At 48.0% G+C, this 14,488-nt stretch overlaps 7 protein-coding genes across 7 annotated transcripts; 4 read left to right on the top strand and 3 right to left on the bottom strand.

Moving 5' to 3' along the window:
- Window positions 1–310: 310 nt before the first annotated feature.
- On the top strand, window positions 311–2,889 carry FMAN_06871 (uncharacterized protein; the record flags this gene model as incomplete). The annotated part of the gene is made up of 4 exons (XM_041825863.1): window positions 311–593; window positions 648–1,119; window positions 1,170–2,074; window positions 2,135–2,889. The coding sequence occupies 4 exons, from the start codon at window positions 311–313 to the stop codon at window positions 2,887–2,889; spliced, it is 2,415 nt and encodes an 804-aa protein (XP_041691201.1).
- A 92-nt stretch (window positions 2,890–2,981) lies between these two features.
- FMAN_06872 (uncharacterized protein) lies at window positions 2,982–4,211 on the bottom strand (the record flags this gene model as incomplete). The annotated part of the gene is made up of 4 exons (XM_041825862.1): window positions 2,982–3,080; window positions 3,132–3,346; window positions 3,396–3,662; window positions 3,713–4,211. 4 exons carry the CDS (start codon window positions 4,209–4,211, stop codon window positions 2,982–2,984), a joined length of 1,080 nt encoding a protein of 359 aa, XP_041691200.1.
- Window positions 4,212–5,265: 1,054 nt separating this feature from the next.
- On the top strand, window positions 5,266–6,925 carry FMAN_06873 (uncharacterized protein; the record flags this gene model as incomplete). The annotated part of the gene is made up of 5 exons (XM_041825861.1): window positions 5,266–5,376; window positions 5,431–5,663; window positions 5,717–5,985; window positions 6,045–6,681; window positions 6,730–6,925. 5 exons carry the CDS (start codon window positions 5,266–5,268, stop codon window positions 6,923–6,925), a joined length of 1,446 nt encoding a protein of 481 aa, XP_041691199.1.
- Window positions 6,926–6,977: 52 nt separating this feature from the next.
- Window positions 6,978–9,218, bottom strand: FMAN_06874 (uncharacterized protein; the record flags this gene model as incomplete). Its single annotated transcript, XM_041825860.1, has 5 exons — window positions 6,978–7,162; window positions 7,234–8,153; window positions 8,221–8,852; window positions 8,909–9,091; window positions 9,147–9,218. 5 exons carry the CDS (start codon window positions 9,216–9,218, stop codon window positions 6,978–6,980), a joined length of 1,992 nt encoding a protein of 663 aa, XP_041691198.1.
- Window positions 9,219–9,739: 521 nt separating this feature from the next.
- Window positions 9,740–10,627, bottom strand: FMAN_06875 (putative chaperone protein hchA; the record flags this gene model as incomplete). Its single annotated transcript, XM_041825859.1, has 1 exon — window positions 9,740–10,627. One exon carries the CDS (start codon window positions 10,625–10,627, stop codon window positions 9,740–9,742), a length of 888 nt encoding a protein of 295 aa, XP_041691197.1.
- Window positions 10,628–11,155: 528 nt separating this feature from the next.
- FMAN_06876 (uncharacterized protein) lies at window positions 11,156–12,369 on the top strand (the record flags this gene model as incomplete). The annotated part of the gene is made up of 3 exons (XM_041825858.1): window positions 11,156–11,329; window positions 11,392–12,027; window positions 12,082–12,369. The coding sequence occupies 3 exons, from the start codon at window positions 11,156–11,158 to the stop codon at window positions 12,367–12,369; spliced, it is 1,098 nt and encodes a 365-aa protein (XP_041691196.1).
- Window positions 12,370–12,835: 466 nt separating this feature from the next.
- On the top strand, window positions 12,836–13,883 carry FMAN_06877 (uncharacterized protein; the record flags this gene model as incomplete). Its single annotated transcript, XM_041825857.1, has 2 exons — window positions 12,836–12,871; window positions 12,924–13,883. 2 exons carry the CDS (start codon window positions 12,836–12,838, stop codon window positions 13,881–13,883), a joined length of 996 nt encoding a protein of 331 aa, XP_041691195.1.
- Window positions 13,884–14,488: the final 605 nt, after the last annotated feature.

Here is a 14,488-nt window from a genome sequence, read left to right as displayed (position 1 = left end):
AAGAAGTGGTCAAGGAAGGTCACAAGGATCAAAGCCTCGGCGATGTAGTATTTGCGGAAAGACCGGGCATACTGCAAGGACCTGTCAAGAGTCAATTGAGGTTAATAGGGAATAGTCTAGCGATTAATTTTAATTGATCAGATATGTTGTGGTGTTTTATTTCTCTTTCTGAGTCTTCACGTGTAGATTGGTGGAGCACTCGCTTGTCTGGAGCACTCGCTTATCATGCACGTTAGTAGAAGGATAATTATCACCCCCCTCACAGGGCATTTCATTATTATCTAATAGAGGTACAGCCTTCTATGTCACGATGAGCCTCTCAAACCAAAGCGATATGAGTCAGTTTGTATCTAGTGTTGAACCTCAGATACCTAAGAAGCGCCACCGTGGTTACATACGCAGCTTCAAGGCCTGCGATAGATGTAGGGCAAAGAAGACTAGGTGTATCTTGGATGCGCCCGAGGAGCCTCAGGGTGCCTGTCAAAGGTGTAAGAGAGAACGAAAGGTATGTTCTTTGACAGACCAGTCAGTGACATCGAGGAATGTCGCAAAAGAAGGTGATATTTCCCATGTTGGTACCAGCCATAAAGAAGGTTAGTTAGGATTATGGCCCAAGCAATTGAGCCTCGCTAATGACACGGGAAAAGCCTCCAGACGCCATGAATGCAGTATTTCTCGACCACATACCACCCAGGGCGACCCTGCGCTGTCCACCCCGACGACTGACGGCGATCATGAGAGGCAAGCGATGTCGGTAGCTTCGACTGGATCTACGCAACCTCCACTACATAGACTACCAGACTTTCATCTGATGCTACCGCTGGCGTCCAGAGCGGCAGATAACATCGACACTGTTGTGCATGTTCCAATATCGAACGACGGTGACACTATCAAGCTTCTGCAGCAGTCGTCAAAATATGACGACGCGAAGGAGGGAGTTCAGCGTGATGGCTCGTCAGCTTTGTCAAACCCTTCAAAACAAGGGTTTTTGGCAATAAATGGACCCTTGATATCTGAACTTTCGTCCCCCAGCATCGAGGCGCTAAGACTATGGGATAGTCTAAGATTTGTTCGTATGGGCTGGCTGACTGCACTTGAGGCGGTGTCGTACATGGACCTGTAAGCTCTTCACATCGATTGCATTATCTGAAGTTGACACAATTCTGAAGATTCTTTGAGAACATACTCCCGCTGTCACTGGTGATGGATGACTTTTATAGTCACCACGAAAACCATTATAAGTTGATAACGCAGGAGCCCCTCCTCTGTTGTACAATCCTCATGATCTCCTCCCGCTTTCATTGCCTTCAGGGTACTTCAAGCTGGTCGAGAAGTGTCGCTTTACATACACGGCTATGGGAGCATTGCGAGCATCTTGTAAATCGAATTATCTTTGGCCAAGAGAAGAAGTCCAAAGCAAAAACTCGGACGCTCGGCGCAATCCAAGCCCTTATCCTCATGACTGAGTGGGCACCACGATCAGCTTACTTCCCCCCCAAGTCGGATGGTTGGGACTCGGACTTGCTCTTCCAGCTTCCTGACGAACGAGACCAATTAGACGGGAACTTGGCAGATGTCACTCAAGACCTCCATGGGAATTGGTACCGAGATGTCGTCGCTCCTGCAAAGACCATCGATCGCATGTCGTGGATGCTTCTTGGCTGCGCAGTTACTCTTGGTCACGAAATCGGCTTGTTTACTGCAGCTGGGATGAGCCCAACAGCCAGGAATACGCAGGACCATGGAACAAGCTACGTCTGGCTACGCAAGGTGATATTTATTGCCGATGAACAGCTGTCTAGCCGAAACGGGCTCACATCAATGATTCCTTCAAGTCTCAACTCTTCAGCCTTTGAACCCTGGATAGGCTCTCCATCTGCCGAGGCCGAGCCAGCTCGCAGGTTCGTCAATGGCCAGCTAGCTCTCGCAGACTTGGCTCGATCAATCTCGAATACCTTGTTTTCTTCAAGGAATACTACACAGGAGCTTATACAGAGCTACAAATACGTGGCCAGCATAGAGGAATATCAGCAAAAACTTGCCGCGTGGCGAGAGACGTTCTTGAATAAGCAAGGTAAGCAGAGCATATATCTGTCCAACCGTTTGCGTGCTGACTGCTCTATCCTCCATCTAGTGTTGTCATGGCTCTCACTCCACCTGCTGGAGATAGAGTACCAGTACGCCACAGTCTTTCTTCACAGTCTGGGAATGCAGGCCGTCGTCGATCGGTCCTGTAGAAACAACCCAAATGATTCAAACGCCACGAACCGAGCCACCGGGAACTGGATACTGAACTTTGCCACTCCAACGGACCTTCGGTTCATTAATGTAGTGATACAGGGCAGCTGCGAGCTGATGCAAAGTGCAATACAGTTAGCTGCACGCGGATCTCTACAGTACTGCCCTACGCGTGTCATCACCCGCGTCATCGGTGTCTCTGTATTCCTACTCAAAGCCCTTGGTCTGGGCGTTGAAAGAGCTGTTTTCAACAAGTCTCTGGACCAGCTTGAGCATGTGGTCCAGGCTATTCGCCACAGCACCTGGGACGACTTGGATCTTGCAAAGCGTTATGCCGATGTCCTGCATCATCACATCGATCAGCTCAGGAACGGCTCTTGTACGCGAGGGTCCCAGCAAGAAACACCCGTTGTTGAGCAGCGGCTGGGTGATGCCTTGGATGAGCAGGGGCCAAGCTACGACAGTCGCGATATGTTTGGTGATATACATGTTCCTGATGATTGGCCCGACTCACTCGCATTTCTAGATGCTTCGCTGGCGCCATTTGGCATCGCCACCGATGAAAGTTCTGGAATTGCCGGTATGGGAGATAGTGATTGGAGTTTACTGTGGAACATTCCTTCATTCTATACACCCTCGTTTCCTCCCTAAATAGCAGACAAATAAATCTCAACTTCAAATCAAATAGCCATGACACCCAGAACCCTAAATATTTCTTATGCAGTTGCCCGTGACATTCCCGATCAGTGACCATTGGTTGGTGAACTTCCGATTGCCTTACGGTTGCCATTAGATGCCACCTTGGCCTTTACATCCCGAGTAGCATATCTGTCCTCGAGAGCCTGCCATATCCGTTAGATATATACGTGTCAGTTTCGTTTGACATTGCTTACCCAATATTTTTTGAAGCCAACGCCTTCGCAGACTTCAGCAGCGGAGAGAATTGTTGGTGGCGGTCCGATTGGTAGGCTCGTCTTGAGACCTTGGAGGGTCTCGCGGATGCTCTTCAACTTGGCGGCGACAAGCATGAAGGGGTATGCAACGACACTGAACCCTAGCTCTGCTAATTCCATAGCGGAGAGGTTCTCGGTCATCCCCCCGTCGATTACTTCTATCATCAGCTTCTAGTGCTTTAGTATGGTTGTGGACTTGCATACTGTTGGCCATCATAGGCATCTGAACCTCGTCGACAGCTCGTTTCATTGCATCTCTATCAGGCAGCGCCTCGATGAAGATACCATCGGCGCCAATTCTTTGGAACTCCCTTGCGCGGAAGATGGCTTCGTCCCAGCCAAGAATAAGAGAATCGGTCCGGGCCAGGATAAAGATGTCCAAGCCGTTATCTCTGGCATCACATGCGGCTTGGATACGGGCAAATGCTTCTTCGCGTGGCACAACAGACTTACCCTTAGTGTGACCGCAACCTTTATATCTCAAGTCAGCCTAATGGTGCCGAGACAGGAGTAAATCTTACGTTTGGGCCAACTCTGGTCCTCAATCATAACACCAGCTGCTCCAGCAAGAGCAAAGCTCTCAACTGTCCGCTTCACATTGACGGGTCCTCCATATCCCGTATCCCCATCAGCTATGATGGGAATCGACGTCACACGAGACGTCTCCTGGATCTTGTCACACATTTCCTGCATGGCGATGTAGCCGGTATCAGGCAACCCGTGAGAACTAGAGACAGTGTATCCGGAGATGAATAGGATAGGGAAGCCAGCTTCCTCAACGAGCCGAGACGAGAGTGCATCGTAGGAACAAGGGACGGCAAGGATTTTGCTTCTGTCGTTGTAAGCTTCCAGCACCATACTTCGCAGCCGCGATGCCCGTGATGAAGGCAGTCGACCCCGTGCATTAGGAAAGCAAACGGTTGCGGTTTGGGCGCCATCGGCCTTCTGATGTACCTCAATCTCTTTGCCACTTTCGAACGCGAAAGGGAACTTCATCTCGTCTTGGTAGGCGGCCGGCATGGTGAAGGAATAAGCAATGTTGAAGTACTGAAAATAGATTCTGTAGATCTGAGTTGTGAACAATCTTGTAGTCTAGCTCATGAACCAGTAGTATACTGCAAACCCATCTGTTCATTTATACCTTAATCATGCCCATCATACTACCGGAAGCTCCATTGTCTCGCCTCCCCATAGCGTCGTAGCGAACGGGGGTCAGCCGGATTCTCTCGCCCTATTTCGGTGTTCAAGCTAAGAAGTGAGGCAAAGACCCCACTTAAGATTCCGCGATATTCCTTGAAATCCCTTCGCAACCGATGGAGTACTAGTCGAAGTCAATAGTGCATACAGTGAGTCCTTATCACAGAATCAATTACAAGGGGATAGCTTCAGCAACAAGCAATCTGCTGCAAGCCTCAGATCACTGCAGCGACACGTTATCTTTTATTCAGTTCGGATATCTACTTGAAAAAGTCATTACATGGATTTCGTGCTGCTTTTTTCGCCCTTTTCAGGTCACTCGACCGCTCGCATGGGTTGACTGAGTTACGTAGTTCGAGCTTAAGATGATGGGTTCATTACATGGGGATGGACAACACCATCCCTTGGCACCGGGATTCTTTACCCGGCCGGTCTCGGATCCCCATTCCAAGAAGGACTGCCAGCCACAAATGCAGCCATTGCAGTGCTATCCTTGAGCCTGTTGCTGTATTGGTCTGAATATTGGTTAGCGGAATTATCGGACGGAATTCTTGCAGTTCTAGCGCATGATTCCTTGAGATCCCTTGGAATCCCGCAGCTTGCTCGGTATCTTGCATCCGCTAGACGGACAAACCCCATCCGGATTCGGCCTGCCCCAGATTCAACCCCGCATTTGCAAAACCTGGGGAAACTCATGGGGTTCGCCAATAGGGAATGTATTATTAGCCTTATTTCAACTTTATTCATTATAACTGTTGATTCTTCCTTACGTTGACTATAAGTATCTAACTCCACCCAGCATTCTTTTCCTAAAGCCAGAAACCCAGGCTGTCTATTTCCAATCACTACTCCATCTCTTACCTCAACGGATTTCAACATGTCTACAGGCAAGCCTGAAACGAGGGACCTAGAAAGCCCTAAGATGTCTATGGACGAACATACTCGCATCGAGGTGCCGGCCAACGTCAATCGCCGAGTAAGACGACTGGTATGAACTGTTCCATTACGAAGTGGATTCCAGGTGCAAGCTAACCATGTCCAGTTTGACCTTCGTGTTCTTCCCATCGTCTGCTGTCTCTACGTTTTGTCATACCTTGACCGAGGAAATATTGGAAATGCAAAGACTGCAGGTGCCCAAGACGCCCTAGGTCTTAGCTCCTCGCAGTGGGCTTGGGTGCTAAATTCGTTTTACATTGCCTATATTCTCTTTGAATGGACTACCATGTTCTGGAAGATCTTTCCAGCGCACATCTATGTTGCAGTTCTCTGTCTCGGGCAAGTCTCAAAGATTCCCTGCTGATAATTTCGCACTAACAAATCATTCTTAGCTGGGGAGCTGCTGCTATGAGCTCTGGTGCGGCCCGGAACATGGCTGAATTGATCGTGACCCGTGTCTTCCTAGGCATATTCGAGGCAACCTTTGGCGCCGGCGCTCCTTATTTTCTCTCCTGCATATATAAACGAGAAGAACTCGGACTACGCATGGCTATCTTGCTAGGCATGTCCCCCCTTGCTAACACCTTTGCCTCGACACTAGCATATGGTATCACGCACATTCGCAATTCAATGGAACCGTGGAGACTTTTATTCATTATCGGTAAGTCGACCTCGAACCTCAAACGACCACAAATATCACTATGCTAATTCCCATTGCAGAAGGAGCGCCGACTATAGCCTTTTCTGTCATTGTTTACTTCTTCCTCATTGATTCTCCATCGACCGCCAAGTTCCTTACAGAAGAGGAGAGGACCTTTGCCGTCGAACGTCTGCCAGTGCGAGATAATACATCCAACCAGGCGGTTAGCTGGAAGCAGATCATATCTGGAATATTCGACTATAAGAACTATATGCACGCTGCTATACACTTCTGTTGCAATTTCTCCTTTGCCGCCTTGTCCAACTTCTTGCCTACTATCATACATAGTATCGGCTATGACTCAGTTACTGCACAGGGCTTATCAGCACCTGTGTATTTTGCTGCATTTATTCTTTGCCTTGCGTCTGCTTTCTACTCTGATCGATACGGAAACCGTGGGTATGTCGTTGCCAGCTTCGGTGTCATAGGGGCTGTTGGCTATGGTATTCTTGCTGGTGTCCGGGACTCAACAGGAGCCAGATATGCTGGAGTGTGGCTTGCAGCCTGTGGGATCTTCCCTGCTCTGGCTATGAACATCACCTGGTTGCTCAATAATCAAGGCGGCGACTCCAAAAAGGGAGCAGGTCTCGCTATCTCCCTGACCATAGGACAGTGCTCGTCTCTTATTAGCAGCACTGTATTCCCCAAATCAGCTGGGCAAGTCACAACTCCTATGGTCCTGTCTGACTGCTAACCTTTCCAAAGGCCGTTCTATGTAGTTGGGTGTGCTATCGGTTGCGGCATGAGTGGACTGATTGTCTTTCTCGCCCTAGTCATGCATTTCCTGTTGTCAAGGGAGAACAGAAAAAGGGACCAACTTTACGGGCCCGTTGACAGGAACCAGGCAGTTGATGTTTCACAGCAGGGAGATTATGCTAGGAACTTTAGATACTTCACCTAAAATTGGGTGCGTTATCTAGATTCTGGAGGCAGATCGTTGAAGGAGTCGAAGTCTAGGGTGTTCGCCCATAACCACAGTTGGCTGGCATCCACAAGTCCTGAATCCACGAGGGCAGACATATCGCCGTCCCAATTGAACGTGCCCATAGCCCCTTGGTCTCCATGGTTTCCATAATCTCCAGCGACGGGGTCTTGCGGCTCCAAATAGGCTCCCGTTGACGGCTGGGAAATATGCTGCCTGAAGACTATCACCATGTTGTAAGCTCATGGCCTCTTGATGCATGTATCAACTCAGCAGATTGTGCTTACCTTCGTGAATCGGCTCCAAGACTCGGGCGTTTCTGGGATCACTCGGAGCAGTTGCGGTCGTACTTGGTTTGGGTGCTATGGCCCTGCTTGATGTTGAGTAGCCTCGGGCAGATGAGACCGTTTCACTGTTGATAGAGGCGGTATGGAGGCCTGGATAACTCGTTCGTCCGGTTATCATATCCGTTTCCTTTCGAAGCATAACCTCGACTAGGCTATCTATAATCCCCAAACTCTGCTCCGAGACAAGTTGGCCACTATAAAGACCAGGTTTGGTCTCTCTACACATGCGTGTAATGTGCATAACCCCGGTCTTTGCGCGTGACCCCATTTCAGTAAGAGGCTGTGCCAGGCAGATAGCGCAGAGAACAACGCCGGCTGTAAACATGGTCATTCCAACATGGACGTCTGCGTGAGTCCTTCTACAAGCATCTAGAATGCGAGGATGGCGGGAGAGCTCGGATGTGTCCATTGCTGAGGTGAAGATCTGCTCCAGAGACGTCCTGCTGTTGGTAGTTACAGAAGAGATGTCGTTGCTGTTGAAGACTTCAGTACGGTGTAAGATGATTTGTAGGTTGTCATAGGTAAGCTGGAGACTGAGTGCATGGATCTCAGTTGGTCTTACTACACTTGCGTCCGTGGAGTGCTCCTGGCCGTTAAGAGTCAGGATCTCGGGGAGGTCGTGGCGCCACTGTAGCATACGTTGATGAATTGTTCCAACGGACTCAAATGTATTTCGTTGTCTCTTCCGACCCAAGAATGCACCCATGATCCTGTAGAGACGGAATTTATGTTGATGGTAGAGGATGAGTGGCCTTGCAGGGACATGCGTATGGCCATCCATGTCAATATCCGAGATCATCTCGACTTGGCAGTCAGAGTCGTCAATGATACAGGGGCGCCCGAATGCAACAGCAGCATATCTGTTGATCGAATCGGGGTTAGCTTGGATACGTATAGACATCAACAATCGTGATTGTATGGCCTTACTTGTCAAAGACTTCCAATGTCCACCAAGTGCGTCGCTTGACTTCTTGTGCTAGCTGAGACGTCTCTTTCCAGAAACTCTCACGGTGCAGTCCAATGACCTGAGCGATTTTGACCCCCATTCCACAGATACCTAGTCCTGTTGTGGGCCGCGTATAAAATATGAAACTGCCAAGCAGGATACATATTTGGACTGTCTCTACGGTTTGACACCCGATAATTTGCAGGAAGCGCGTTTCGATAACGGCAATTAGGTCTCGAGAAAGCTGTCTGTGCTGAGGACTCATCGGGTCCTCAGGGTCTTTAAGTGCGGCGTAATGTGCACCCAGCGCTATGACTAGAAGCCATGTCCAGAAGAATGTTGTGTCCTGGTACTTGATTTGTGTCTGTTGTAGCATTTCTTCATACCGGCGGCGAAAGGTATCTTCGTGGAAGACCATCATGAACCAGTTGACCGAAGAGAAGAAGCTGTCCACTAATTGCTCAAGAATATCGTCCGTAGGGAGTTCTACGCCTACTACGTTACGCCAATGCTTGGCAGGGAGCGTGGTGTTGGCTTCCAGGAGCTTTGTTCCGCCAGGCAGTGAGGAGGTATCATGTCGTAAGTCCTGGCTGGAGCCGCTCCCGCGTATCATCTGCGATGTTCATACAAGTCTCAGTGCCTGTTCCGGACGAAAAGCTCCGTACTTACAAGAGCACTTAGGTCAACGATGCTAGATTCTGGGAGTATGGGAGACCCCGGATTCTGAGCCTGTCTATTTCTCGTATTTGTCTGGCCAAGTGAAGATGCCCCGATGTCTCCTGATATTGACTCGCGAGGGATACACTGGGCACCCGCGCGGACGCAATGGACACAAGGTCTCTCAGCATCGCACTGCGAATTCGTCAGCGAGACAAGTAAAGAGATTGGAGGTGATGAGGATTCATACTCCGAGCTTGCGCTTACGGCAGCGCTCACAGGCTGAAGATACTTTTTGTCTTTTTCTCACAGATGCAGACATTATGAGACCTTGTCGAAGAATTAACTTGGATATGATGCCTCCGACGGAAGGGTTCATTATGTGCTAGGTTCAAAGTCCGACGGAAGCTCCATACCCCTCATTCCCCCCACAGTGGCCGGGCGGTGACAGAGTTCACTAAACCGTTTATGTCATGTTGCAACACAGCTGAAGCTCAAACACAGAGAAAGGTGAGTGGATTGACACAAGACTCAATGCAAAGCAGCTGCAGGTAACTCTGAAACCGGAAATATATGGTTTGTAACAGTCTTTGTTAGATTCAGGACGCTTTTACCTGTAATGCAAAGTCAGGACGGGTGCTGTTCCCATCCAATTCCATTCAATCTCGGACAGGACAAGAGTCACATGCAAGAGACTTGCCCTTCAACACCGAGCTCTACGTATATGATATTGACATGAATTATGAGCGAGAAATCTCATAATTAATGGGAAATGAATTTATTCTCAATTTCGTATCTCACTGCATACATAATGCTTTTCCTTTGCTTTTGTGTTTTTGAAGCCTACTTGTTCACCTCCTCCAGCAGCGTCTTAGCTGCCAGCTTGCCCAAGTTATTCGATGCCAGTGGAGAATCACCAGTCAATAGCAGACGATCCCGATGGCATTCACCAGAGATAGTCTTGTTGATCGGCGTAACACCGAGCTTCTTCAGTCGCTCACCAACCAGCCACTCCATCTTGCCTGGGATATAGCCAATGTCGATATTAGCTCCCTGATCCAGTGAGTCGGGGAACACGTCGATGCTGTATCCGTCATAGATAAATTTGGACCCCTCAGGCTTGCCAACATCCGCGGCGAGGATACTGGCAGGCCCATGGCAGAGGGTGATAAAGAAGCGATCATTGGCGTGAGCCCAGCGGAGAACGTCGCCAACGGTCTTACTGAAGGGTATGCCATTCAACACGCCATGACCGCCTGGAATGAAGACTGCCAGATATGGCGTATCTTCATTAAACCCCTTCCCGTCTTTGCCATTCCAGACCTCAGACAGGTTGAGCGGGCTGCGAAGCTTCTGCTTGTACTTGTCGTAAATCGACTTGACAGCCTCATCCTCTTGAGGAAAGGCCCACATCTCGAGCTTGACTGGATCTCCCGAGAGTGTAGCGACATCAATATCAAAGCCAGCAGCGTCGAGGTGATACATAGGCAGAAGCATCTCAACTGGGTGATTACCTGTGGAGAAGAACTTGCCATCTGCCATTTTGAGATAGCGCTCCTGGGTACCAATCATGAGGATCTTCCACTTGCCGCCGGTGTACTTGTTTGGATAGTCGGCGCCATCAAAGTCTGTCTTGGCGGTAACGTACTGCGTGAGAGAGAAGGGTGAGGGGAAGTAGGCGTCATCTTCCGCCGTGTCGCGGACGGGAGTCTTGTCGTCTTGCTTGGACATTATGACGAGCTGTAGGGTAAGGTGTTTGAAGAATGGGTGCTGATGAGATGATTGAGTTGAGTTGAAGTCGTAAGCTCAATTCTTGCTGCGACACAGCTTGAGACGGTTGGAAAGTGTCTTCTTATAGATGTTGAAGCTCTACGTATGTGGCGGGTTCCAAGGGAGGAGCAGTGAGGAGTACGACATGTTGCTGAACGATAAGGTTTGACTTAATCGTTAGCTACCTTGTTTAGTGTCTGGATGGGAGCTACGGGTAGATCACTATTGGCCAGACTTGCTTATCAACTCCGACGGAGATACCATTAGCGTTCCGACGGAACCAGGGTTGTAAGACGGAGCGGCTCACAGGCCAATCAATGGTCTAGGCTCTGTGCCGTGTCTTAGTCCCCCCGCAACAACACGAAACCGAGCTCTTGACGGAACTTCCCTCATTACGTCAACGGTTCTCGGCATTTAATGCACCTGCAAGCCCCTCGATAAGCCATCCGAACTTCGTTTCTTATAATAACGTACCAAATTTAACTGGAAATGACTACTGATTATAAGTTTGAAGGATGGATGGGCGAGGATGAACGATCAGCGGAAGGGAATATGGTCTGGCAAGAATACGAGCCTAAGAAGTGGGAGGAGACTGACGTTGATATCCGCATTACCCACTGCGGTATCTGCGGCTCTGATATTCACGTCCTCCGCTCAGGCTGGGTAAGTCTATACGAAGCTTGTTGTTACACAGGACACGACTGATGAACGGCTTGGTACCACAGCGTCAAGCACCATATCCTGTCGTTGTAGGCCATGAAATCGTCGGCGTCGCTGTCCGCGTTGGCAGTCAAGCTGAAGGCGGCATCAAAGTCGGCGACATTGTCGGCGTCGGTGCTCAATCCGACGCTTGTCTCAACCGCAAGCTAAGCGATGATAACGATGAGCGGCCCAAATGCAACGAGTGCGCATCCGGAGAAGAGAATTACTGCACCCGCATGGCCCCGACATATGGCTCAAAGTTCCTATCCACAGGTGACAAGACGCAAGGTGGCTACGCTCGCTATCACCGTTGCCCTTCGCACTTCGTCTTTCGCATCCCTGAGGGCGTCGCACCAGAGTACGCAGCTCCTCTTCTCTGTGGTGGCGTAACTGTCTATTCGCCTCTGAAGCAATTCGGCGCTGGGCCTGGTAAGAAGGTCGGTATAGTTGGCGTTGGAGGTTTAGGTCATTTTGCCGTGCTCTTTGCTCGTGCGCTTGGGGCCGATGAGGTTGTAGGTATCTCGCGAAGAGAAAGTAAGAGGCAGGAAGCCATGGACCTTGGATGTACAGATTATATTGCCACGGCTGACGAAGAGGGATGGGAGACGAAGAACTCTCGGCGGCTCGACCTTATCATCTCAACTGTATCGTCTCCAAAGGTAGGTTTATCCCTTACAAATGCTCCGACTGGGCACTAACAAGAGTTACTCTAGATGCCACTCGCCGATTATATCGGCCTCCTACGACTAGACGGTACACTCGTCCAAGTCGGGCTTCCAGAGGGGCAGCTCCCGTTCCGACCAGGAAGTCTTACTGGGGCTCGTCGAAGGATCGCAGGCTCGAGCATTGGATCGCCAGCTGAGATCAAAGAAATGCTGCAGCTGGTCGCCGATAAGAATGTCAAGCCTTGGGTTGAAATGCGTCCTATGTCAGATGCAAACCAGGCTATCGTTGACTTTGAGGCTGGAAAGCCGCGATTCCGCTATGTTCTAGTTAATTAGGACTTACATAGCTCTAGTACGCAAATAGTCTCTTTCTGCTCTTTCTTTGTAATCTGTTTGTATTTTACGCTTTGGCTTGATTCGGCCCTCGGCCACTGCGTAACTAGACTACGCTTTGACTGCGGAATGGAGGTCAGTAAGCAAGATTGGCAATTAGAAATTTCTCAACCAACAGGCATATCTCTATTTTTCAGCCTATTTACTCTCATCAATAGGAAATCAATGATGGCGCTCCAATGAGATGTGGTTTTGTTAACAGGGCAGTTGGCTTCCAACGAACCCGGAGTTAAGATTGGTGATAATCTTATGTCCAGGACCGGGCAACCAACAAAAGTGACAACCGATGCCGATATCAATGTGTATTAAAGGGCTTGGATCTCTAAATATCTTGGAAATAATTGCATTTATATAGTGTTAAGTGCATCTTACTATTCAACCACATACTAACACAAGCCTCTACCCCATCATGTCTTTAACTACAGAGACAATGAATCGATCTGCGGTACTGCCCCACCCAAAGGCTTACCCCATCGCCTGTTCCTGTTCCAACTGAGAATGAGATACTCATTCGTGTACGGGCCGTTGCTATCAACCCAGCCGACTACGCCGTTCAAAAGCTCGGCATTGTCATTAAACCCGAGTTCTACCCTTACGTCAGCGGTACCGATGTGTCTGGAGAAGTCGTCTCTGTTGGCCCTGATCAGGCGAGGTTTAGACCTGGAGACCGTGTAGTGGGCCATGCAATGGCATGTCAGAAGGGCGATAATAAGTACGGGGCATTCCAAGATTACTCAATCATGGTTGAGCCCATGGTAGCCAAGATCCCAGATCGCATATCTTTCAAGGAAGCAGCAGTTCTTCCCATGGGGCTCGCAACATCAGCTGTTATGCTTTTCAGCCCAACTTTGATGGGCCTCGACCTGCCTGTGGCTGGCACCGAGATGAACTCCGAGGGACAAGTCGTGGTAGTCTGGGGAGGCAGCTCAAGTGTTGGGTCAAATGCCATCCAGACTGTGAAAGCAGCTGGATATATCGTTGTGGCTACAGCCAGCGAGCATAACCACGGATTGCTGAGAGAGATGAACGTGGAATATGTCTTTGACTACAAGAAAGGTGGAGTTGAAGAAGAGATCATCAACACTTTGAGCAGCGTCGGCGATCTTGCAGGGGTTTACTGTGCTGTATACTCCGATGCTGCCATTACGGCATGTGCAACAATTGCAGACAGAATCCAAGGAAAGAAATGTCTGGGGACTATACTTCCTCCTGGGATGCCGGTGCCTGGAACGATACCCGACGGCGTGAAGGTTCTGATCAATGACCATGTTCTTCTGGGATCAACCGAGACTGGGAAGAGACTATGGGTTGATTGGCTTCCTGGAGCTCTCGAAGATGGGAATATGAAGTTTATGCCCCATCCTGAGGTGGTTGGGAAGGGGCTTGAGAAGATTCAGGATGCAGTCGATGCAATTGGCAAAGGGGTGATTGGAAAGAAGCTGGTGGTCGAACTTTAGACTATGTATATGGCAAAGCGATGGCCAAAAGATGAACTTTATTTTTAGTAGTATGTTAAAGTCGCCCTAAATTGTTTTTAAAGGTCTATAAGTAATGTAAAGAGCTAGGTAATTAAGTCTGTTTATAAAATATATAATTAATTTAATGCGATTAGATATAGTTTATTAATAGATTATAGATTTCTTTTTATATAATTTTATTTAAATTTTTAAATTAATAAAATAATACTAAAAGAGATTATAAATACTTTTTAAAATCTTTTTACAGATTTAATAAAGTATTTATATAAATAAAATAATTATTTTTAAATTAACTTTATAAAAATATAGTATTTAAAATATTATATAAATAGTTTATTTCCTATTTATATTAATAATATATTAATATTTAAATAATCTTTATACTTATAAATTAATTATAAATTATATAATATAATATAATATTTACTATTTTATATATTATTAATATTAACAGCCTTTAACTTTTTATACTTAAATCTATATAGAGCTTAATAGATATAAAATAAAATACTTTAAATATCTTACTTAAAAACTCATTTCTATTCATAGCTATATTAATATAATAAACCTGCATTATAAATTAT

This window comes from Fusarium mangiferae, assembly GCF_900044065.1.
Source record: "Fusarium mangiferae strain MRC7560 genome assembly, contig: FMAN_scaffold024, whole genome shotgun sequence".
Classification (NCBI taxonomy): Eukaryota; Fungi; Ascomycota; class Sordariomycetes; order Hypocreales; family Nectriaceae; genus Fusarium; species Fusarium mangiferae.
The sequence above is the reverse complement of the archived record's forward strand: the minus strand, read 5'-3'. Positions and strand labels throughout refer to the sequence as shown.